Source organism: Molothrus aeneus, chromosome 2 (assembly GCF_037042795.1).
Source record: "Molothrus aeneus isolate 106 chromosome 2, BPBGC_Maene_1.0, whole genome shotgun sequence".
Classification (NCBI taxonomy): domain Eukaryota; kingdom Metazoa; phylum Chordata; class Aves; order Passeriformes; family Icteridae; genus Molothrus; species Molothrus aeneus.
Genome location: NC_089647.1, coordinates 64,898,471 through 64,923,175, shown reverse-complemented (window position 1 = coordinate 64,923,175; position 24,705 = coordinate 64,898,471). Strand labels below are relative to the sequence as shown.

Below are 24,705 nucleotides of genomic sequence, written 5' to 3'. Positions count from 1 at the left end.
ACATGCTGAGATGTACTGCAACTGCCTTATGTATTGTATGCTTGGTAAAAACCTCTTCCTTTTAAGAAGTGAAATCCAAAATATATTTTGGAAATACACTACATAATTCAGTACCTCTTATTAAAGAGTTTTGTCAAGTATCTGCTGGAGAAAGAATGGAGATTTCATCTAATGTATTTCAGCCACAGGTTTAAAAGTAAAAAACAACAAAAAAAGGAATATTTGGCTTTTATGAGCATGTGCTTAAATTGAAGAGAACATCCCAAAGATCTTCTAAGCATCTCATACAGGAAATCACTGCAATCACAATTTTTCAACATCTGTGATACATGGAGAAGATAGAATATTCACCATTTAAACTCCATTTAAACTCCTTCTAATTATTTTCAAAGTTACATTTGGTCACTGGCCACAAATGTATCTCTTGCTCTAACCCCATGTAGCCCTTTTTATGTCCCATGAGCATTTAAACACTGTGTATCACCTAGATACATCAATTCTGTTCAAGAATTTATCAGCTATCAATAAGTTCATCTGAATAAATACAATTTTAAATATAATGGATAGCTTCTAAAGCAAAAGAGAATCAGAAGATCCACTACTAAAAAATTAACAAAACCTGATGTAATTTCAAATTCTTCATTTTAAAGAATGTTTCTATTTCTATTCTGCTGTGTTAGGTAGCATAATTTCAGATGTAAAAATCATGTAATAGTTTCTGTTTATTTCCAGAAAAAAAATATGTGTATATTTGTGTCAGGTCCTACACTTGGGTCGCAACAATCTCAGTCAGCACTACCGTCCTGAGGAAGAGTGGCTGGAAAGCTGCTCAGCAGAAAAGAACCTAGGCCTGCTGGTCAACAGGCAGCTGAACATGCTCCAGTGTCTGCCCAGGTGGCGGAGAACGCCAGTGGCATCCTGGCTTGTATCAGCAACAGTGTGGCCAGCAGGACCAGGGCAGTGATTGCCCCACTGTACTTGGTGAGGCCCCACTTTAAATGCCATGTTCACTTTTGGGCGCCTCACTACAAGAAGGACACTGAGGACCTGAGGCATGTCCAGGGAAGGAGCTGGTAAAGGGTCTGGAGCACAAATCTTATGAGTAGTGTCTGAGAGATCCAGGGTTCCTGTAATAAAGGAGGCTTGGGGATACCTTAGAACACTCTACAGCTCACCTGAAAAGAGGTTGCTGTGAGGAGGGCATTAATCTCTTTCCAAAGTAACAAGAGGAAGTGGCCTCAAGTTGCATGAGGGGAGGTTTACATCAAATATTAGGAAAACATTCTTCACTGAAAGAGTGCTCAAACACGGAAATAAGCTACCCAGGTAAGTGATGGAATCATCAACCCCGGAAGTGTTCAAAAGGTGCAAGGATATGGCTCTTGGGGATTTGGTTAGTGGTGAACACAGTGGTGCTGGGTTGGATTCAATAATTTTACAGAACTTTTTAAACCTTAGTTCTTTATTTCTATGAACTTGAACACAGGCTAATGAAAAAAACTCCTAAAAATCAACATCAAGCCACAGCTATAAAGCTCTGTCTCCTTCCCTTTACAAATAAAGAACTTACACTAAGAAATTAATGTGCATTACAGTTAGTTGACAGCATGAGATTATTTGATGTTAACTTACACTCCTAGAAGGAGTGAAACATAATGTCTGTTCCCTCCAAATTTGTAATTTTCAAAGCAGCAATAAAACAAGAATAACTGTCAGTATAATCAATATTATGTGCAGGGTGACAAATGTTTTACAATTTAATTTCAGTCTGAAATTTGTCTTTTGAGATTTACACAGTAGATTAATATATTTTCAGCATTCATTTAATAGTTTTTTAAAGTGTTTTATCAAACAACCTAATGTGACAAGTTTTCAGCAGCCTCATATCTTGACAGTCACTTAAATACAGTGCTTGTTTTACATTATGTACCATTATTTTGTTGGAATGAGTGTGGAAATTCCATTGTTAATGGTCAGACATCTTTATGTGAATCAGTCGATTTTGTGAAATATTGTGGAGTATAAAAATTTCTGTCATCTAAAAGAGGGCCTATCTTAATTGAATTTGTATCATGATACTGATTCTTGAGCATTTTCCATAAATTAATAGAAATGCTAACGTTTTCATGTGTCTCTGATATGATATTTTAAATATTTGATTTCAGTTAAAATGACTATCGTATAAGAAATACTAACATAAACTACCATTTGTAAATATTTCACTCCTCAAACAAAACTTTAACTGAAACATTCTCCAGATATCATTTACATGACACAACACAAAACACATAAGCTTTGAGATGCATAGTGAAGATAAAAGAAACAGTATTGTTGCAAACTTTTATGGTGTGGAGAGTCACAGAGAAAAGCATTTTTCCCGTATGATCTTGCAATTACCCATGAATGCATTTTGATTTTAATGGCTACCTGTTTTTAATTCAAGTCTGAAGAACAGGAATACAAAAAAAAAAAATCACTCCAATGCTGACTGATGTTCCAATTACCTTTTGAAATACTATCGTAATTACTGTATTTATTAATCTTTTATTAGAGTTGAGGCTTTTTTTATGGACATGATCTTGCATATGCCTTCAGCCCTTGCTTTTTGCTGTATTCCATCACATTTCAAGGCTAAGTAGGGTCAGAATAGGTCAATAGATGATTATGAGATTACAAGTATATTTTTAGGTGGTAGCACAAAGAATAGTGCTAATGATTAAATATCCTGTTTTCACTCCTGAATATTACAACAGTTACAGACTGTGAATGAATTGTAAAACCAAGGCCATAACCACTCAGCCCCTTTGAGTTATTAAAGACCCAAGAGATTATTTTGTGGCTTTTAAGTTTTGGTGCTAATGGGCTCATTAATCAGACTGAGAAATTCATAATAAGAACCAGTATGTATGAGTAGAAGACAGACAAGTTCAAATGGGGTATTAGACATACATTTTAATGTTCAGAATGATTGCTCCTGAAAGCTGCTGTGAAAATGGCAAATTATCCATCTCCGCATGTGTTTGAGTTGATGCCTTTATAGGAAGAAATCTTCAGTGAATCAGATATTATTAGGCTCAACAGAAGGGTAACTGGGTTGAAACAAAAACTGAAAGGGGTTTCAAGGCAGCTTCCTGCTTTGAGAAACTGTTTTAACACAAAGCTGAAAGGAATTGCTGACACTCTAGAGAGCTGTGCAGCCCTTCAGAAGGACCTGGACAGGCTGGAGAGAGGAACTGTCTGAAATTCATCAAGGGCAAAAACAGGGTCCTGCACCTGTATGGTAATAACTTTGTGCACCAGTACAGGCTGGGGACTGACCTGCTGGAAAGCAACTCTCAGGACATGAAGAGGACCTGGGGATCCTGATGGACAACAAGCTGTCCATGAGCTGGCAGTGAGTCTTGTGGCCAAGAAGGCTAACAGAATCCTGGGATGCATTAGGAAGAGTATTGCAAGCAGGTCAAGGGAAGTGATGCTTCTCCTCTACTCAGCCCTGGTGAAGCCACACTGGAGTGCTGTTTCCAGTCTGGGCTTCTCATTACAAGAGAGACACAGAGCTCCAGGAACAAGTCCAGAGGGCAGAGGGCTCTGAAGATGATGAACATCTCTGTTATAAGGAAAGGTTAAGGAGTTGGGCCTGTTCAGCTTTGGGGAAGAGACAGCTGAAAGAGGACCTCATCAATGTATATAAATATGATAAGGGAGAGTCAGTGATATGGTGTCAAACAATACGACAAGAGGCAATGAACAGAAACTGATTAGCAAAAAGTTCCCCAAATATGAGAAAGAACTTCCTTACTGTGCAGGTGACCACACATTCGAGGAGGTTGTCCAGAGAGCCTGTGGAGTCTCCCTCATTGGAGATATTTAAGAACCATATGGACAAAATCCTGTGAAATATACTGTAGGATAACCCTGCTTGACCAGAGAGGTTGGACCGGGTGACCCTTCCAACCTTCCGTTTTGTAAACTACATCCTATGTTATTACACTGGTTCTAACAGATATATTCCCATTCTATCCTCTGGAAATCTGTTCCAGAGCTGAATGCTTTAGCAGCAAGGAATATTTTTTTTTTCTAATTTCTGATTTTTCTGATTTTTCACAGTTTTCTTTTAATCAGATTTAATTTATGTGAGTTTCCTGTTAGACTTGTTACCCTCCATTTTCCTTGTTTTCCTCTTCTTGTCTGTAATCAGTATAAACAAGACAGGGATATTTATTAGGACATAAATATGCTCACCTTTTACATAAATCAACATTATCATAAATCAACATGTTATCAACATTATTCTCATACTAAGTGCAAAAAGCAGCACTGCATCAGCTAAGAAAATGAGCTCCATCACAGCCAAAAGCAGTACAGTAGGAAAGAACGAAATGTTGTGCTAGGAAAGTAAGAAACTGAGATTGTCATGGTGACTACTTTCCTGAAGTGTTATAATTTAAACCCAGAAAGTTGTCATTCTGTTATCTACATGAGAAGGGTTGCATTCCTGCTGTGGAAACAGCACAATTTAAACAGCTCATATTTTCTATACTTGGGAAATGCTAGGGGTAAATCTTAGACAAGTAACAGCAAAACCAGACAATCACCAGAGTCAGTACCAGGATGTACCCAGACTATACAATACTGCACCATTGTCACAATTTGCACTGTGATTCTGTATTTTTGCTACTTGCAGCCTTTTAAATCCAAAGTGCCTCTGGATGATTCACAGTACTGATCTCTTCTGCTATTTACTTGAAATTGTGCTGTGAACCTTCCTGATGACAAATAAATCAATCTGGGCCAATTCAAGTTAGTGAACAGAATCATAGAATATGTTAAAGTTGAAAGGGAGTCTCAGGGATCATTTAGTACAACTGCACAGGACAGTTCCCAAGAGTCACACCATGTATCTAAGAGCTTCTTGAACTCTGTCAGGTTTAGTGTTTTCACCATTACCCTGGGGAGCCTGTTCCACTGCCCAAACACCATCTAGGTGGAGAATCTTTTCCTACTCTCCAACCTAAACCTCCCCAGTGCAATTTCTGGCTGTTCCTTCAGGTCCTGTCACTGGCACCACATCAGTGCCAGCCCCTCCTCTTCCATTCATGGGGAAGTTGCAACTGCAATGATGTCTCCTCTCAGTCTCCTCCAGGCTGAACAGACCAAGTGACCTCAGCCAGTCCTCATACAGCCTTTCCCTCAATCACCATCCTTACTATCCTCCTCTGGATGCTCTCTAACAGCTTAATATCTTATATAGTGATGCCCAAAACTGTCCTCAGCACTTGAGGTGAGGCCACCCCAGTGCAGAGCAGAGTAGGACAATCCTCTCCCTTGCCTGCCAGGCCATGCTGTGCCCGATGCACAGCAGGATTGGCCCTCCTGGCTGCCAGGGCACTGCTGACATTCAACTTGCCATTGACCAGGACCCCCAGGTCCTTTCCATGTCACTGCTCTCCAGCTTCTAATTCCCCTGTCTGTCTGTACATCCAGAGTTACCCCATCCCAGGAACAGGCACTTCCTCTTGTTGAACTTCATGCAATTGGTGATTGCCCAGTCCTCTGACATGTCAAGGTCTCTCTGCAGGGCTTCTCTGCCTTTGAGGGAGTCAACAGCTCCTCCCAGTTTTGTATCATCTGTGAACTTGCTTAATGTCCCTCCCAGTCCAGTGTCCAAGTAATTTTTGAGGAAGTGGAAGAGTATATGGCCTAAGATGGAGCCCTACTAGAAACAGGTCATCAGTCTGATGTCAAAGATAACATCTTTTCAAGGTAGCTCCCCTAGAACCTGTTCACCTGTTCCATAAAGTCCTCATCCAGGCATTTTAGGAACCTTCTTGCCTGGGTTATACCAGCTGTGTGATGCACCCAGTTAATTGTGGCAAGTTGAAGTCTAGGGTAGTTGACTTGGAAATGTCCCTTAAGTTTTCAAAGGATAATCCATCAGCATCATCATTCTGGCTAGGAGGTCTGCAATAGACTCCTATGGTGACATCTGAAGTATCTGTTTTCCCCTTGATTCTCCCCTAGAGGCTTTCAACTGTGCTGTTGCCAGCTGTGAGCTCCATACATTCTAACCCTTCTGTTACACACAGTGTCACCGCTCTGTCTCTTCTGCCCTGCCTTTCACTCCTGAAGAGCCTGGAACTGTCCAACAGGGCACTCCAGTCACAGCACTCATCCCAACAGGTTTCACTTGATGTCAAATCCCTGGGACTGGGCCAAAGGTGTCAGTAGACTCATCAGATGTCAATAGACAAAGTGTTGAGTAGATTATCCCATCACTGGGGGCTACAACCCCCAGATTTTTCTGTTTGCACCAACCTCAGAGCAGTGCATTGACCTGATGGATCTGCCTCTTGCTATCAGTAATTTTTAGGTCCCAAAGCTGTGCTCCCTCATTCTACTAACTTTATTTTGGAAAGGTAAACAAGCAATATTAAAGACCCCCAAAAAAACGGGAAAGAAGAAAAAAAAAAAAGAAAGAAAGAAAGAAAGAAAGAAAGAAAGAAAGAAAGAAAGAAAGAAAGAAAGAAAGAAAGAAAGAAAGAAAGAAAGAAAGAAAGAAAGAAAGAAAGAAAGAAAGAAAGAAAGAAAGATGGATGAAGTAATTAATAATTAATTGGTTTACAGGCTGCTAGAGATTTGGCTTTCCTAGATACCATAGTAAGAAGAAAATGTCATGCATACATGAAGACCTAATCCCAAGAAGTTCCAGGGTTTGTAGGATGCAGGACCTTCCAGGATAGTGTTGGAAGATTTTTTAAGTCAGGGGGAGCAAGATGTGTACATGTCCTCATCCATCTAGCAAATTGTGCTTGTTTTGTGTACAGGTTTAGGCTTCTTGAATCTTCTTGGAGATGAAAAAGAATATATGCAGGGTGTGAGACAATATCCTTCACCAATACAGGAAAAAATGTTAATCATTCTGACATAGCTTGAAAGTTTCAGACAGTTTATCGTAATAAACCAGCATATCAGCTAATGTCTATGAGCAACTGATTGTGAGCTATCCTTAGAATGTGAAATCCTGGAATGCCATATCATATTCACAATGAATTCAACTATAATATGGCTAATTCTGCAGCCTCATACCCTAAACTCTACTATAATTTTTTTAATTAAATCAAAAGATGCAAGTAAAAAAGAAATTTTTTAGATTGTGAAAGTCTAACTTATCTAGAAGTCTAGAAGTTATCTAGAAGTCTCATATTAAGATTTCAGTATGCTGTATGAGATAGCACCCATAGTCACAGTCTCTTCTATCCTTAACTTGCTGTCTCCTCTCCCCAAATGCAGCACTTGGTTATCTCTCTTCCCACTGGCGAAGTTGAAGGAGGAGCTTACACAGATACATAGGATCTCTTTCCACTGTCCTTTGAACAAACCCAGCCTTAATACCCCTTTTGTAATGATGATACCAGGTTGGCATCTGGTGCTGGAAGAAGCATAGCTCTTTGGATTACATAGGTCAGATGGAGCTCACTCTCAGATGAAGTCTGAGATTTGGTTAGAAATTCAGGATCCCAGGTTCAGGTTTCCAGATGGAATCTGGGATTTGGCTGGAGAGCCAGACCATAAGCATATTAATAAGTACTGGTCCTTTGTCTAATGGGAGTTCATAATGGACTGAAAAGTCCATTCTCCTTAAGGAAGAAGTTACATAGTATTGTAAAGGAAGTGTAGTCTTATATGAAACACACCTGATATAGAAAATGCGGCATAAGAACAAGAGGTGTGAATTCAGTGTAGCACAGCAGCAATCATTCCAGACTGAAATAATTTGGGAATTGACTGAAATCAAAATTTTCTTTCATGTCTTATCACTTCAGAAAGTATACTGCCAGTATGGTTTAATATGAAAATCAGATGCACTATTTATTAATTTATTTAAATATTCTCATGAAAACTTAAGTTCTAAACTAAAAGTAGTATGAGCTTAAAATATTATAGACATTAGGTATGTAATAAATGAAAGCCCAGTATATGGATATCTACTTTTTGGCATGAGTTTATGTGATTTTAATTTTTTAATTGTTAAGGTCACAGCATCCATATCACAAAAATATAAAACATTTTAAATAAGACCCCTACATCCAAAACCAAAACACCAGCTAAGCGTTTTACGTCCTTGGTAACTCTGATGTAGCAGATTCTGAATAGCACTCTCAGAATATGACATTCTTTGTCAACAAATGAAATTATTTAATATTTTTCAGGTTCTTAATTATAACTGATACATGCTGATTAGTGAAATCAATGACATAACCATCAATGAAAACTAGCTTTTGCAAGATAATTTGATTCCATGTGGAATAATAATCATTACAAGTTAAGATTAAAAAAAAATCTAATTTAATTGTGTTGGTGTCATCATTATAAATATATATGGCATTAAATTCCATTTGGTAATAGTTTAATTTTATTAGCACCTTAATGTTCCTATGATGCACAATCTACTAGATACTTGCACGATTGCCTATCTACCATTAAACATAGATATGTTTTTTTTTACATGGCTCTGCTGTTCTAGTATTTTATGCTTATTTAAGGCTAACCTTGTGTACTGCTAAAAAGGTTTAAAAGTGAAGCAGCTCTACTATTGAAATGCTATAACCCCACAGCAATTGGTACTGCATGGTCATTTTTAGAAAGTGGAAGAGCAATCAAGTGACAGAGCTTTGTCCAGGTGGGTTTAGAGACTGTCATACTATCTACTCTAAGTTACATTTTCTGAATTAAAAACAGAAATCTACCACTCCACTTAATTAAAACATGGAAAGGCTACGTGAATGATGCATGCAGAGCAGGTCCAGTGCATTTTATAAGACTTATGAGATGGTGAATACTGATCCACAAAGCCTCTTAAAGTATTAGAGTCAAAAATTACAGGTCCCGGAGACTCATCCAACTCTGTCACATAATCTTTGGCATGCTTAAAGGTTCAGTACCCTGGTTCCCATAATAAAGGTTTATCTTCCCATGAGGCCCTAGGCATTCCTGAAAGCACTTCACTAGAGCAGGATGAGAGGAAATGGCCTCCACTTGTTCCAAGGGAAAATGCCATTGGATATTAGGAAAAATTTCTTCACTGAAAGGGAAGTGGAATCATAGTGTGGAATCACCATCCCTGGAAGTATTCAAAAAACATCTAGATTTGGTACCTGGGACATGGTTTAGTGGCGAAGATGCCAGTGTTAGATTAATGATTGACCTGGATGATCTGAAGTCTTTTCCAGCTGTAATGAATCTGTGATTGCATAACTGTGTACCTCAATTCCTACCTTGCATCTTATCTCAGGAGAATTTAAAATTTATTTAATGTATCCTGAAAAGATATCACATATATCTGTTGAATCCTGTTCCCTAAAGCGCAAACAAGAAGACTAGTCATATTTAAAAAAAAAAAAAAAAAGGTGGATATTTTTCCACAATTAGCATATGAGAAATTATTGTGATAGAACAGCTAGCCATTGAAATATGCTTTGCTGCTCCAGATGAAATGAACCTCAAGGAGTTAAAACATTATCTAGGAAGATTTAAAATTCATTAGTCAGTTCAGGAAATGCTAATCAGTTGAAGGAGAGAGTTTTTACCTCAGAAGATCAAAAACCTAGATTCTATATATAAATCAGAATTATATATGTTACATTTATATTATAAATAAGAATACATATGGTATATTTATAATATATATGGCATATTATAGGTATAAAACATAATCTATATTTGTTATTTTCTGAAATACTCATGCCCACATAACATGAAATTTATGTAAGTCCAGATGTTTAGAGAAAGAGATTTGAGTTTATATGTTTTGTCTGAAAACTTTGTTTGATTCTGCAATCAGTACAGAGGCTGGAATAAGTTCTCTTTAAGCATGTATGCAGATAAAATACAATTTAAGATGACCAAAAGAAACCTTAATCAAATCTAAAATTATTGTTCTGAAGTTAAAACTCCTGCTTGGAATGTTACTCTTAATAAATTAACTTCTGTGGGATCGTGGAATGTTTCCATCATCACAGTGCTACTTTATAATATTAGGTCTTTGGATTAATATGCTATTGCAAAGTTTGATGTTGATTCCTATTAAGAGGTAGAGTTATTTCTTTTTTTTTATAATGGGATTTAATGTCAGTTGAACCAGGCTGAATTAAACTTTGTCTTATAAATCATTTTATTGAGAAGTGCAATGAAATCTTGTGAGTTTTATGACTTTTTAATTAAAATTAATTAAGCCAGCTTGTGGTTAAGTGCCTCCCTGCAAACTAGTTCCCTTACATTTCCAAGCAATTCTAAAATGTTCGAGACACACAATTTAAACTTTATCAGGAGGTAATGGTTTAAAAATTCATTCCAGAAAAAATCTACATTTTTAGGAACCTATTGACATTTAATGTAGTAATTTTAAAAATAATTGAGTCATGTTTTGATCCAATTATCAATTATGTTAAGGTAGCATACCACCATGGTCAATATAGGTCATGACCACATATACATCTTTCATTTTCTGTTGTGTCAGCATCCTATAAATTTTGAGTTAAAAAGCAACACATTGAGTTAAGTTGTACATATCAAACCATTCACAGTTATAATAATAAACATGATTTTCAACTTTGTCAAATTTATTCTCTCTGTGCTTATGTATTTTATCTGTAATTACATTACAAATTTCAAGAAACTTCTATCTCATGATTTTGTCATGTCTATGTCTGCAATATTCATTTCTGCTGCCATATATAAAATAATATGCAGTTAATTATTAATAAATATGTTTAAACAGTACATTTCTAAAAGTATGAATTTGGAGAATTAAAATAAGTGTTTCCTTCTATTGAATAAATCAGGGAAGGACAGCATGTGACATACTAGAGTCGGAGTATGCTTCTATTGTTGTAAGTCTTGCACATTATTTTCTTGTATTTGTTATAATGCCTTCTATTTCAGTTTTGATGACCAGTCAGTCTTTCCCCTGGTTGAGACACAATCAAGCAATTATAGGCAACATTGGTTGGATTTTGATATGCTAAAAGCTGAATTTAAAGGGTATAACAGTGGAATAATCCATTTCCCTCAGTTTTGATGTTCTTACATTTAAGTCCTCCTTGACTGATGTTTTGTCATTCTTTCCCACTTCTCATCTTAAAAATTCTACCCAAAGCAGCATAACAAAATTCATTATTATTTTTCATAAATAAGATGTTACAACTTACCGTTCCCAATACTGCTTTTTACATTTTCAGTTTACATAAAGACTTAGTTTTTCTTTTTTTTTTTTGTGCCTCCAGTCTTCAATTACTTCACTTTTTTTCTGTCTCTAAATTGAGAATATGAAAACACACTTACAATTTCTCCATGGAGATAATGCACCCTAAAAGAAATATTTGGACAAAAAATATCTGTAGAATTGTGATTCTACTGTGTCCTGTTGATGTAGAGTAGGTAGTTCAAGGTAGGTTTAATTCACTCCTTAGGATTCAGACAACTAAATGCAACATTTTTTGGGGTTTGTTTGTTGTTTTTTGTTTGTTTTTAGGGGTTTTTTATGTAGTTTACAGGGATTTTTTAAAAGGTTTTTAGTTATTCCTATTTTTATTTGTCCTGGTTCTGTCCAATTTTTTTTGAGGTAGCCAGGAGTGAGGCATAACTAGGACACAGAGGCTAGTCTGTAAAACCTGATGTCATTGATGGAAGTGGGGAGAAAGGTCTCTTCCAAGGGGAAAGGGTTCTTTCTGGTTGAGTAAATGGGACAGAGGGATCCATCTGGTGTTGTCTGTTGGGGATGGGGGAGTGGGTGTGAGGGCTGTGCTTCTGTGGGAACCGTTTCCTTTCTTGTCTCTGTCATTAGTATAGTTGCTGTTTCTCCTTGTTTCCTTACCTCATTGCTGTTTCCTGTAAATTGTTCCTATCTCAACCAGTGAGCTTTAACTTTTGTGCCTCCAATTTTCCTCTCTAGCCCACTGCAATGTGGAAGGGTGAGGGGAAAAGCAGGAGAGCAAGAGAGTGTCAGTGGTTTGGAGAGTCTCAGTGGGGGCACTGAACTGGGGAGTACAGTTCCTAAACCACAATAGTACAATAGTTTTCAATACTGTGAGATCTTAATTGCTGTAAACTATTTGCATGATAACTAGATATTAAAAATCTGTTCTGAACAATGTCAAAAAATAACCTTTAATTCATTATGTTGATGGTCCCCTCCCTCAGCCTTGTCATATGTGTAGACAGAAGTCTAGATATTCATAATACAACTATATGACTGACAAGTTATTTAAGAAATAGTGAAAGAAGTACAGTGAAAATATCCAGGAAAATGTAGTATGAGTATGTAAAGACTTACGATATATATTACATACTCATAGTATGAGTATGTAAAGACTTACAATATAAACTCAATTACAACTGAGTTTATAAAAAATTCAAACAATAGCCTTTACTAAGTCTGACAATTTTTAATTATGATATTATCATATAATCATATTGTTTTTGAAATATATTTATATAAGAATTGCAACTATAGCTGTTGAACTCTAATAATTTATGTTCTTTTTTTCTCATATGAGCTGCAAGGATATGGCAAAGCATAGCCATATCTGGGTATGGCAGATATTGACTAATCCTATGGTTTATTAGCTTTAACATGGTTTTTAATTTTCTTGCAGTATTACTGAATCTGAATTACTTTTCTTTTCTCAGGAGAATATAATGGAAGTTATACGAAATCAAGAATTTTTACTTCTACCTGCTGAAGAACTCCATAAACTTCTTGCCAGTGATGATGTGAATGTTCCTGATGAAGAGACCATTTTCCATGCCTTAATGATGTGGGTGAAATATGATATGCAGAGGCGATGCAATGACCTAAGTATGCTGCTTGCTTATATCAGATTACCACTCCTTCCACCTCAGGTATTTTTAAAATTATGTAACCATGATCATAATAACAACAAGAACGTTATTGTGTCCTTGTGAAAACTCTCTCAGTTTATAATCTGCAACTTCTGAATACTCTGTGTGTTTAAAACCAAACCTGTTCAGAATCAGAAAAAATTAGTGGTAACCTTTTACACAGGGTGATCTCAATAAACTTGAGGATTGGACCAATACATTCACAAGAAGGGCAGAGTTGTGAAACTGAAGAGGAGTAACTGCAGATTTTTTAACATGCTAAGAAAAAACAGGTAGAATAATAAATATTTTCTGAAAAACCAACAAAACAGAGCAAAAAAACCAACAATAAAAAACCCCAAATACATGGGATTTATACAGATAGCAGGCTGAGGATGAGTCAACAGTATGAATTAAGAAAACTCTATAATGTTTTACAACACAAAAAATTCTGTCACCAGGCAATATGAAGTTATTATTCCCATAAAGTTATTATTCTCATAATACCTGGAGCTGCTAAGGCTGCACCTACACAATTGTTTCCAATTTTGTACCCCATGATTTGAAAGGCATAGGAACAAATTGGAGAAGATTCAGGGGTGGGCTACCAAGATGGTATGTCTAGAAAGAAGAAGAAGAAGTTTGCTTGTTCAAACTAGTTAAAAGGAGGCTAAGCAATGACCTAATAGCAGCTTAAGACCTTAAGGTACAATCATAGAACCACATTCCTAAGCACATCACTAAATGTGAGACAAACTAACTTGTAGCATGGACAGTTCAGGTTGGACATTGGCTTGGGGAGGAATCACTTGGAATGCAGTGAACAAATGCAGCAGTTTTTTCAAAGGCCAAGTGACCTTCTTCATTGAAGGTTTTCCTGAATTAGCTAGACCAGATCACTAAATCCAGTGTTGGCAGAAGCCCTGATTTGAGTGAGTGAGCAGCCTAGTTACCTAGTTGACCACTGGCAGTCATTTGGATCTCCATGCTTCAGCAGCTCCTTTTTTTTTTTTTTTTCTTTTCCCAGAGAACTAAGTAGCAATTCTTTTCTATAATTCCATACACTCAGTTCTCCTTTCAGTTAGTGTACAAGGCCTGGCTGGAATGGAGTTAACTTTCTTCATGACAGCTGATAATAGCTGTCAATAGCCTTTACTAATTCTGACATGTGTGCTGCACTTTGCTGTCAAAGTACTTGACTTTATTTATCAATAATGTACTTATTGATAAAACAGAAGGTGAGAGTAATCCATCCTGTTAATAGATCCCTTGGGGAGTGAAACAACTCTGAATGACTGTTGTTTTTAAAAGCACACATGTAGGCTGTATTGTAGAACAATTTGATTGCACAGAAAAACAGTTATATAACTAGTTACAATGTAAAAACATAAAAATATCACTTAAGAAAATGTTTAAGAAAGAGAAGGAAGGCATCAGATTGGAAAGACCTTACCACCCACAGGCCTCAAGACAAGACTTGTTTGAGGCAATTTTGATGTCTGTTGAAGTGATGGTCACCATCTTGGTCAAAGTGACAGCTTCAGACCAGTTGATGGAGGAAATCCCAATGAAATCCACAGCACAGGAAAGCTATTTGGTTTATATTCAGTTCAGGTAGGAAAGCCCAGGTACCTCGCTTGGAGTGGGGAATTTCAACTGGATGAGGTAATGTGGATCATGGGACACTTCTGGAGTTTTTGACACCTTCTAAGATACAGATGCCTATTACATCAATGAATTTGAGTCCCTTTAGACCCATTATGGCCCATCAGCAGAGATTGATACCTTCAGGCTATGTGTGAATGCCCCAGTACTTCCCCAAAGGGGAGGTATCACAGCTGAGTCACTTGAGTAAGGACAAAGAGACAGCAGTGTGCCTTGCAGGATTTGCCTCTGTCCTTATCTGGTTCAACACCAGCTGCAGCCTGAGGTGTCAGCTGTGCTCTCCCACTGAACCTGGGAGGTTACTTTGCACATCAGCAGCTTGTCCCTGATTGTTTGAGCCATCAGCATTCCAATCTCTCTTCCAGTGTCACTTCTGGGGTGCCCCCTTTATCTCATCTCAAGTTCCCCTGACAGTCGAAATTCCAGTTAGTAAGCATATTTAGGGAGATGTGGGTTTTGATGGTCACAGATGAACAGCTGGATCTTTGCAGTTTTCTACAGTGGGCAAAAGTCCTCCAATGATTTTAGCAATGGTTAAGCCATCAACCATTTCAGTCTCTTACACAGTGCTGGTAATACATTTTGGCTATTGCTGAGCTGCCTTTATATAGCAAGGAGGTAGGTGACTAGGGAGCTGGGTACCTGAAAAGAAAAAGGTTTAAAAACTCTTTATGAAGAAATTTAGAAATAAATGTTTTACAGTGAAATACTGGCAATTCTCTTGAACTTTCTGTTCAATTTAATCTAGAAATTGAGTTTTATACACTGGTGTTGCTCTGTAATTAGAATTAAGACATTACAGAATTTCAACAAAAAATTATTGAGAACTGAAAGTGAAATTTTACTTTTTTTATTACTAAAAGGGTTTTTTTTGTTTTTTTTTTTTTTTTCTGCTGTGGTTTATACTTAAATATGTATCAGATAAAACCCTGTCATTTTCATTGCACTGAAAATTAGCCGAAGATTTCTCTGGAAAGAAGCCAGATCAAAATTAGCAGTTCATCATTGGCCCTTTGGAAAAAAAAAAAAAAAACAACTATTTTCATTCCTTACTTTTAAATTCACTTTATAAAGAGGAAGTCAAAGACTACAGAAGTTATTGACAGACTGGAAAGATTGTACTGAGATCCACTTAAAATGAAGGTTTAAATTTATAGTCTGAGTTTCCATGATACTTCATTTCACTCTCAAGGTACAGTAATTATATTGGCAATGTAGTCAGACTTAAGCAGTACAATATTAAACATTGTAATTCATAATCCAGTAAATAAATTTAGGAGAAGGCAAGCCAGTGTTAAGTTGTTAAAAGGAAACTATCATGAAGCTGAAAATTAAATAATAGAATCTGCAATGTTGCCATAGCAACTTTTTTGTTTCTTTGATTTTCTTGGAACCATCTTCTAAACTAAAATGATTCTTATCTCTTCATTCAAGTCAAGAAAGAAAGAAAGACTGGTGGCTTGGCCAACATAAGAACTTATTTCATGTTATAATAGGTAATAATATATGTAATAAGCAGTATTATATAATAGATAATACAATAAAACACTTTTCAAAAGGTGTTCCAGATATTTAATGTTCATCTGTACAGAAAACATAATTTATGCTCATTTTTTATTCTTAAGGGATTTTGGGAGAATAAAAATGTGGTGGCATCCTTATACCTTGTTAATGCTGAAGTATTTTAGATCATTTATTTGAATTGTTAATTCAAGCTTATCAAATATTTTTCCTGTGACTTTTGATAGCATTTTTTACAGAGAGTAACTTAACAAGCAAATTAAGAAACAAGCAAAAACTGTATTTAAGAGGACCTTTTTTCAGGTCGTCAAAAAAGTATAAGAAACTACTTTTGTGCCTGAATGGTGCCACTGTTGTCCTCAATTTTCAATTTTTGAATGCATTTTAAATAGAACCCTTTTAATGTTAAGAAACCCTAACAAAATTAGTACATGTAAAACAAAACAGAAACACTACAGATAATTTATATACAGGTGTGTGTGTTTGTGTGTGTATGTATTTTTTTACATTATGTGATAAACATATACACAATCACAGAATCAAAAGACAGAATGCCTGAGGTTAGAAGGGACCTCTGAATAATCTCTGTTCCAAAACTTCTGCTCAAGCAGAGATAACCTAGAGCCATTTGCACAGGACTCTGTCTAAATAGTTTTAAATAATTCCAAGGATTTTGCCAGTGCTTAGTCACCCTAACAGTATTAAAGTGTTCCCTGATGTTCAGAGGAAACCTCCTGTGTTTCTGTTTGTGCCCATTGACTCTCATCCCCCGGGCACCACTGAAAAAAGTCTGGATCTCTCCTTTATGCACCTTCTCTTCATTTATGAATCTTACATTAATAAGATTTCCCAAAGGCCCCTCTTTTCTGGGATAAACTGACCCAGCTCTCTCAGCATTTCCTTATAGGAGAGTTGCTCCAGTGCCTTCATCATCTTTGTGAGCCTTCATTGTATTCTCTGTGGTATGTTCATGTCTCTCTTGTACTGAGGAGTCTAGAATTGGACACAGCTCTCCTGATTTGACCTCTCCAGTGCTGACTCTAGGGGAAGAATCATTCTCCTTGACTTACTGACAATACTCTGTGTAATGCAGCTCCAGATATCACCTGCCTTCTGAGGCAAGGGCACAGTGCTGGCTCCTGTTCTGCCAAGCTGCTTTCTGGCTGGGTGCCCCACAGCATCTATTAGTGCATGAATGTACATTACACATACACATATGCATGGATACACAAATATACATAGGAATTTATTTAATTTTTTTATAGTAGAATGTAGTTAGGAACCCTTTTCTTAGAAGTGAAAACCTATAGTTGTGGAAATATATATACAATAAAGTATGATTAGAACAGTTGAAGGTGTTCTTACCTTGTTCCCTGATGACATGTGATATAGTGATTGCCATTCCCACCCCTCAGGGAGCAAAACAGTTCATCTAAAACCTCACTAATTGTGCATAGACAAAAGTCTAACCTTGTCTGCAGGTGAAGCTGAAACATTAACTTCTGACCATGAAGTTAAGAAGCATAGAAGAGATTCTATCGATGACACTAAACTCTCCTTTTCTTTCTCTCTACATTTCACAAAAGACAATGATTTATTCTATGTTTGTATCTCCTGTTCCCTGACTCAAGCTGTACTGTGAAACATTCAATGCAATGCAGCAGCATAGTTGAGCCTCTGCCTGTTTTGATTACTAATGATGTAATCTCCTTTACTGAGACGAAAACCTGGTTTCTGCTTTTTGTTGGTACACAGTGTAATGTATCTGATAATGTTGATGCTGCAGCATGAGCCAAGATTGTGTGCAGCTTCTGTTGGTCTAAACATTATTTTTATGGTGTTTTTTAAGAGTGTGAGAAGTTGCTAATGATACCTGGGCTGCTGAAGAAATTTGCAAGCAAGGGAAGTTAACACAATACTGAGTACCTAGAATAGCATGACAATAAAGATGACGATGTTTAGTGTTTTTAAGCGAAGATGTGCATGATGAAAAGAGCACAAATATTTCCTTATAGAAATGCTTAAGTTAAAGCTAATTTGTATTCCACCGGTGTCCTGGGTTTATAAAGGCTGTTATTTGCATCTGCCTGTAACAGTAGATCACTGGATTAACTAGGAAAGCTAAAAAATAGAATAAAGCAGAGGTATTACTGTCTTTTCCTCTGTAACCCTTTTAATAATATCACTTGCAGAGGCTTGCAAATCACATCAGTAGGATAATGCATAGTCTTTGGGTATTAAATACACTGTGGCTCAGATCCAGTGAATCTGTTATAGGTATCTAAATTAGATTTCTTGCCCAGGAGCACAAACAATGCAGTCCTTATAAAATGAAGTATTTAAATACCGTGTAAGCCACTGGAGAGAGAGTGAACAGATCCCTATGAGTTCTCTTATTTCTACAGAGATGCTGTAGGTAAACTGTAGGAAGCACTGAGCCTCTAAAATCCCCTTAGAATTCACACATTACATCTGACTGTACATGATCTTAAAAATGCATATGAATTTGCATGTAATAATTGAGTAGAAACCCTTTAAATCTTAGCTTAGATAACTGATGATTATGTAAACTTGTAAATTCCTTCCACAATGCAGCTGGCATTTGGCAAAGAAGTATTTCTTTGTGCTACTAAAAAAACCCAATTAACCAAGCAGTTGTCAGACAGGTTCCTTAAGTTTTGACCTTTTCAATATATATTGAGCTAGAGAAAACAATTGAACGTTCCTTTGCTTAGCAAAAAAAGGAGGATATCATTCTATGGAGGATATCATTCTATGTCAGTCAATCTTTAAATTTGTCTTTGAGACTGGTTCTCTGTCGCCAGTGTCACTAAACAAGTGCAGCTGGTAAGAACTCACACTTGAGTAGAGTTCTAGGCTTTTAAGGTTGGTTCCTAGCTACTGGTCTGGGGTAAATCCTAAGGGTGTCTGTAAACTCTGTCAGTCTCTGCAACATTTTGTAAATTCTTTCAACCATTTCTAAATAATTGAATACCAGGAGATTATAACTTGAATCTGGAAGTCTGAAGGTATGATTCAGTTTCTTGTTCACCAATGTGTGCAGGCTTCTCCACATCAGCTGGATTCCTAACCTCTCACTATAAGCAATAAAGATGTGGTGCACTTCCCAACACATAGGAGGAAAACTGTGTGCTGATTTGACAAGTTCCATGGATTATCATGCTGCCTGGCTCCAAGCAATTTTTCTTGAAACATTCCCTTCTAAATCCAGTACTATATTTACTGTCTCTGTGTGGATTCTTAGACACCCTGTGGCATCTGAAATGGTGCTAAATGCTTGGTTTTGTGCAAGTGGCCTAAGCCAATTAAACCAAGCAATATTTTTAAAGAAATATTTATGTTAATTTAAAGCAAACAAAGATAAATTAATTACCTTAAGAATTAATAACTTCCCAGCCCTCAAAAAAAAATTTCTGGCAAGCTTCTAGGATGATCTCCGTATTCCTTTCTTAAGTTATCAATGCAATAAAAATTTGGGCTTGAAATTTCAGTTGCCTGTATAATGACAATTACTTGAGTATAGCCAGTAGAAACAAGATAAGCTGTTATGTTTTTACTTTTCTTATATAGATCATATAGTAAAGCTAGCTTTTAAACTTTTTTATAGCAGCTTCTCTGGCAGTGGATGTAGCTTGTCAGCTGATACTTTGCATGAATAAAGAAGATACTTCAATGCAGTGTGCAAGATACAGTCCGAAGGATTTTTTGTTGTGCCTTTTAGATAGTTCTAAAATTGTCAAAAAGTCCTGTCAACATGGCTGGGATTTTTTTTTTTTTTTTTGTGTAAATAAATGACATGTGAACATTTGTAAATAGTGAAAATGATAACTGCTCAACTTCATTTCCAAATACATTTTATTATCAGTTTAGTAAATACCGGTAAATATCAGTAAAGTTTTAGTAAATGCTTTGAAGTTGTCACAAGGTGCTGTTCAAATAAAAGAGTGTGGCAACATAATTCTATAATACTATTTCTTTATGAAACACAGGCAACTTACCTTGCTTTTTATTCAGTTTCTCATGATATACTGAGCATATGGTTCGCTACTAAATATTTTAGGGTAAATTTCTTTAATGGAAGACTGGATTTCCACTAATTAAATCACATCTTCACATGGTCATAAAATGCAAACTTGTGTCACTTAAATTTATTCTGTTTTGTGAAATATTTAGAACAATAATTTTATAAAGTATGTTTCATACATATCCCCACTAGAATGTATAGACTGTGTCCATGTGAAAACACATATTTATGAATAAATTAGACTATATTAACTAAATAATCAATTAGAAGCTCTGGTCATATAAATAAGAGAATATCTTTCCTTGACCTTTGAAATAGCATCATTCTTAAATGAGTTACATTCATAATACAGTTACATTTACATAAAATGGTGTCTTCCATTTGGAGAAGACATGTGTTGCCTGTTGCTTATGTTTTTACAAGGTCATATGATCTGTAGTCATTTTTTGGCAGGTTTATATCTTTTTCTCTCTTACTGATTGTCAGATTGACAGTCATATTGTCATGGGTTGCCCCTGGCTGGGTGCCACTCTACCCTCCCCTCCAAAACTGGACAGGGGAGAGGAAGTATTATGCAAGGCTCGTGAATTGAGACAAGTTTTGCTGTTAGTTGTTGATGTTCCATGAACCATGCTTCCAGAGGTCATGCAAATATAACTCATTGAACGTAATTAGGACAAAGATCAGTCACTGCTTTCAGCAATTGTTGACAGGGAATTTTAGAAGCAAAAACCATTATTGCTGTTGATGTCATTGAAATTCATCGCTCTTAAGTGAAGAAGGAAGGAATGTACCCTCTGTAATGTTAAGTCCCTATTTTTTGTAGTGTAGTGCTCTTTTCTGCTTTCTTCCTTGTCCCTTAGATTGATTCAGCATAATAGACAAGCACAATATAACACACATTTTCGTTTCTATTTTTTTTATTTGAGTCATCAACATTTCAGAGATTGTGAATGTCTTAAAAGAATTCTTCCTATTCAATATTTTTAATATTTAAACATTAAATATACTGTCTGGAAAAGGTGTTTAAATACAGTCCCCCTTCTGTGATGTTTTCTTATCCATCTTTTTTGCCTACTTCTAAGACTGAAGACTGTATTTGAATCAGGAGAGCATTATTTATGGGAAAAAAAAGCTTCTTTTATGTTCCATTTCTTTGTACTTATTCTCATATTAGAATTTTATTAAAATTACATCAATTCTGGTAGACTACAGCTTACTGCAGTTAAGAGGTAACTACAGTAAAAAAATAAAAAGCCAGTAATTTTCAAATATGGGCTGTTAGTTGTTATTGACTGAATAATGTTTGTATTCCATTTGTTAGCATCTGTCGTGCCTTTACCTAATCTCATATTTATCACTTTTAGAAGAAAAAAAAAAAAGAATTCAATTCAGAAGAACTTCAAATAAAGACATCTGTCTTCAAACAAAAGGAGATCAGACAACATTTTGTCAAAGGCCAACCTTTTTGTTGCTTCTAGTGTTGGGGCATTTTTTATATTTTCTCTTATTTTAAATGTGATTGGTGCTTTATTAAGTTTTGTTTCACTTTCTTTTGAATGAAATGTGACCTTTTGAATGCAATCTGACATTTTATTATTTCTTATGTAGTATGGCAAAATATACATAGCTCTCAGAATTATGAACTTAATTTTTTCCTCAAGGAGTAGAGAAGAAAACCTGCAAGGTGCTCTACAAGACATTAATCTTACCTAACTTTATCTAGAAACTTAATATTTACTTTCAGAAGCAATTTATCTTGAAATAAAGATATTTTTCTTCATTTTCTGTAGAATAAGCATACCGTGATGAAGTAAAATGTAGATCTGGGCATCAGTAGAATTGTGTAGTAAGCTTGCATCTTAGATTTTGCCCTCCTTATTTCAGTCTCTCTGTAAAATACATAGATTGATAAAATTGTCATGAAAAGATGTCACTGGAGGCAGAAGCTGGGGTGGGAGGGTTTAAAACAATTTCTCTTTTCCTAAAGTGAATAACATTTGAATCAATAATACATCCAGTTGATAAGTCAATTGGTCAAATTAGTACCAGTTTCAAAGACAGACCTGGTTGTACAAGGAGTTCAACAAAAGGCAATATGTGTGCCAAAAAACTGTGGGCATATTTATAAATTAAGTTAAAATTTTAACAATGTCGTAAAAGACAACATGGCTTTCCTTATAGAAAATAGTACTGAAGATTATAATAAATGAGATTGCTAAACCATAAGCTTTGGAGAAGAGTTAATGTTGTGAAAGTGATTTCAATATCACGGTTTAATTACTTGCCACAGATGCTACCAATGAATGTTCCAATTCCATTACGTAGTTTATTTGAGAGGAAGGGGGAAAAAGACAGTTTCTTTATTTCTGTATCAAACGTACAGCCTCAGGGAATGTGTGTTTACATGTTGAAGGTTTCACTAGTAAATTCTTTAGGGTAATCTAATGGTAAGTTAAAGAAAACAAGCTTCAACTATGCTATATTAATTTTTTGGTTTGGATTTTGTACCCTGATGTGGGGGAAGAATAGGGAGGACTTGGTTATAACTGAAGGGTAGAAAGGTAGTTTAAAATTTCTTCTGAATATGGAATAGTATTTTATGTCTTGGGGAAAAGGAATTGCAAATCGAATGAATACTGAACAGATTTCCTCTGCCAGTGACTATGGTCATCAAAAATGCAAGCTTAGTAGATGTCAGAATTTGGATTTCAAAGAGAAAACACAATTGGATCTTTTTTTCCAAAATTCCAGTCTGAGACTAATCATTGTTATTGATATGTGACTGATCTCTATGCTATATATTATCACCTGCATGCATGCAGAGATCACAGACTTGCATTGAGATCTGTGGTGTCTAAGCAGTAAATCCTGATGTAGATTATTTGTAATAGAAATGATTAGCGACATGTTTCTAGGAAAAAACTGGTCTTAAAGATCTTTAGTCTGCTGCATCTTATTGCTGAGAAGAAAATAATCTTTGTCTGAGGATACAGAAATCTGAGGGATTTAGTATAGTCTTTCTTCCTGAGTTGGTTGAGCAGCTGGCTTGACTAACACATCATGAATAATTTAGTCCATAAGCAAGACAAATATTGAATTTCATATACTGAATATTTGTTGTACTACAGAAAAATGCCTGGAAATCTCTGTACTAAAAACTTTACTGAAATCATTAATTAAACATGAATAAGAAAAAAAAAGAATTTAAAAGAGATCCAGAATGTTCGATGAGCTGAAAAAGATGGTAGAAAACAAAATGAGATGTGATAAATTTGAGGTATTATTAAATGCAGATATTTTTCATTATTTTTTTTCTAAGACAAAATATTGAAATTACTGTTTTAAAAGCTAGCAAAACCTCAAATGAAAAATTAGAAATAAGCTTTTAAAAAAAATTCAATATAAGGCTCCTGATTACAAGTCAAGTGAGTAAAGCAGATGGTAATGTTGGATTTAGCTCAATACATTCAATTCCTAGCAAAACAAAAAGGTTGTTTGTTAATGTTGCAAAGGTTCCTATGGATCAAATGGAATATATAATGGAGTTGAAACTTCAGGTACATAGAGGATCAGTTTGAGACCTTGTGTTTTCTATGTTTAGAAGTCCCCAAAAAAGTTAACAAATTTTATAGTTTTTTCATTGTTTAAAACCTAAAGGGCAGCCTGAGGGATTGTTCAAGTGTTTTCATTTTCTTTATATAAAATCTAATTGCAAATGAGGATCTGAATAATAAATTACACTATTGATAATATCTCAGAATGCAAAAATTCACAGAAAATTCTATGACTGAAGTGCATTTTACTTTCAAAATATAGTAATTTAAAAGAAAGAGTTAAGTGATATATATCTTTGCAATGAATTCACAATTATACAATTCTTGATGTTGTACCTTCTGTTATGAAAAGCAAAGGGGGTTTTTGTGTACAAAACTGTCCCAATTTTCCATAATTTTTGATGGTTTTTATGATGACAATTAAAAATTTTAGTCTGAACTTTTAAAGGTTTTTAAATTTATTCTTGTTCTCTGAGTATAATTCTTAAACATTGTAACAATGTTAATGTTTAATAAATAGTCCCAATTATTTTCTCACATAAACAGTGCAAATGTGCTGCTCTTCTCACTCCTGTTTCCTTAGGATTTTTTTCATGAATACCTAATTTAGTATGTATAAAAATAAGATTTGCTGTATATTTTTCCTTTTGAAAGTATTATTGATGACTAAAATATCTTGCTGATTTTACTTTTCTTTACTATTTTTTTACTTTATTTTTCTGAATAGTTAATAATATTACTAGTGGACATCACTTACATTTCTAGTGTAAGCATGTAAATTAATACCTTGCATTGTCAAGACAGTCATAATGATCTCTTAGTAAAATCTGTTCTTTTCAATGATAAATGTTAGGCAGAATATTTAGTTAATATTGAAATAACAATAATTAATCAGATATTGAAAGAAGCAAACCATACTTTAATTCTATTCCCCAGTACCTGTGATTAATTTTCATAACCTCATCCCAGGCAAGACCATCAAATTGGTAAGAAAACATGCTGTAAATTTTCAACTGAAATTTTCAACTGTAGTTGCAT

The 24,705-nt window shown here is 35.5% G+C and overlaps 1 protein-coding gene across 1 annotated transcript in view; it reads left to right on the top strand.

Moving 5' to 3' along the window:
• KLHL1 (kelch like family member 1) overlaps positions 1-24,705 on the top strand; it is a 182,629-nt gene that overhangs the window by 105,460 nt on the left and 52,464 nt on the right. The window contains exon 5 of the mRNA XM_066545060.1: positions 12,688-12,900. Within this exon, the coding sequence (XP_066401157.1) occupies positions 12,688-12,900 (213 nt within the window). The remainder of the gene's footprint in view (positions 1-12,687; positions 12,901-24,705) is intronic.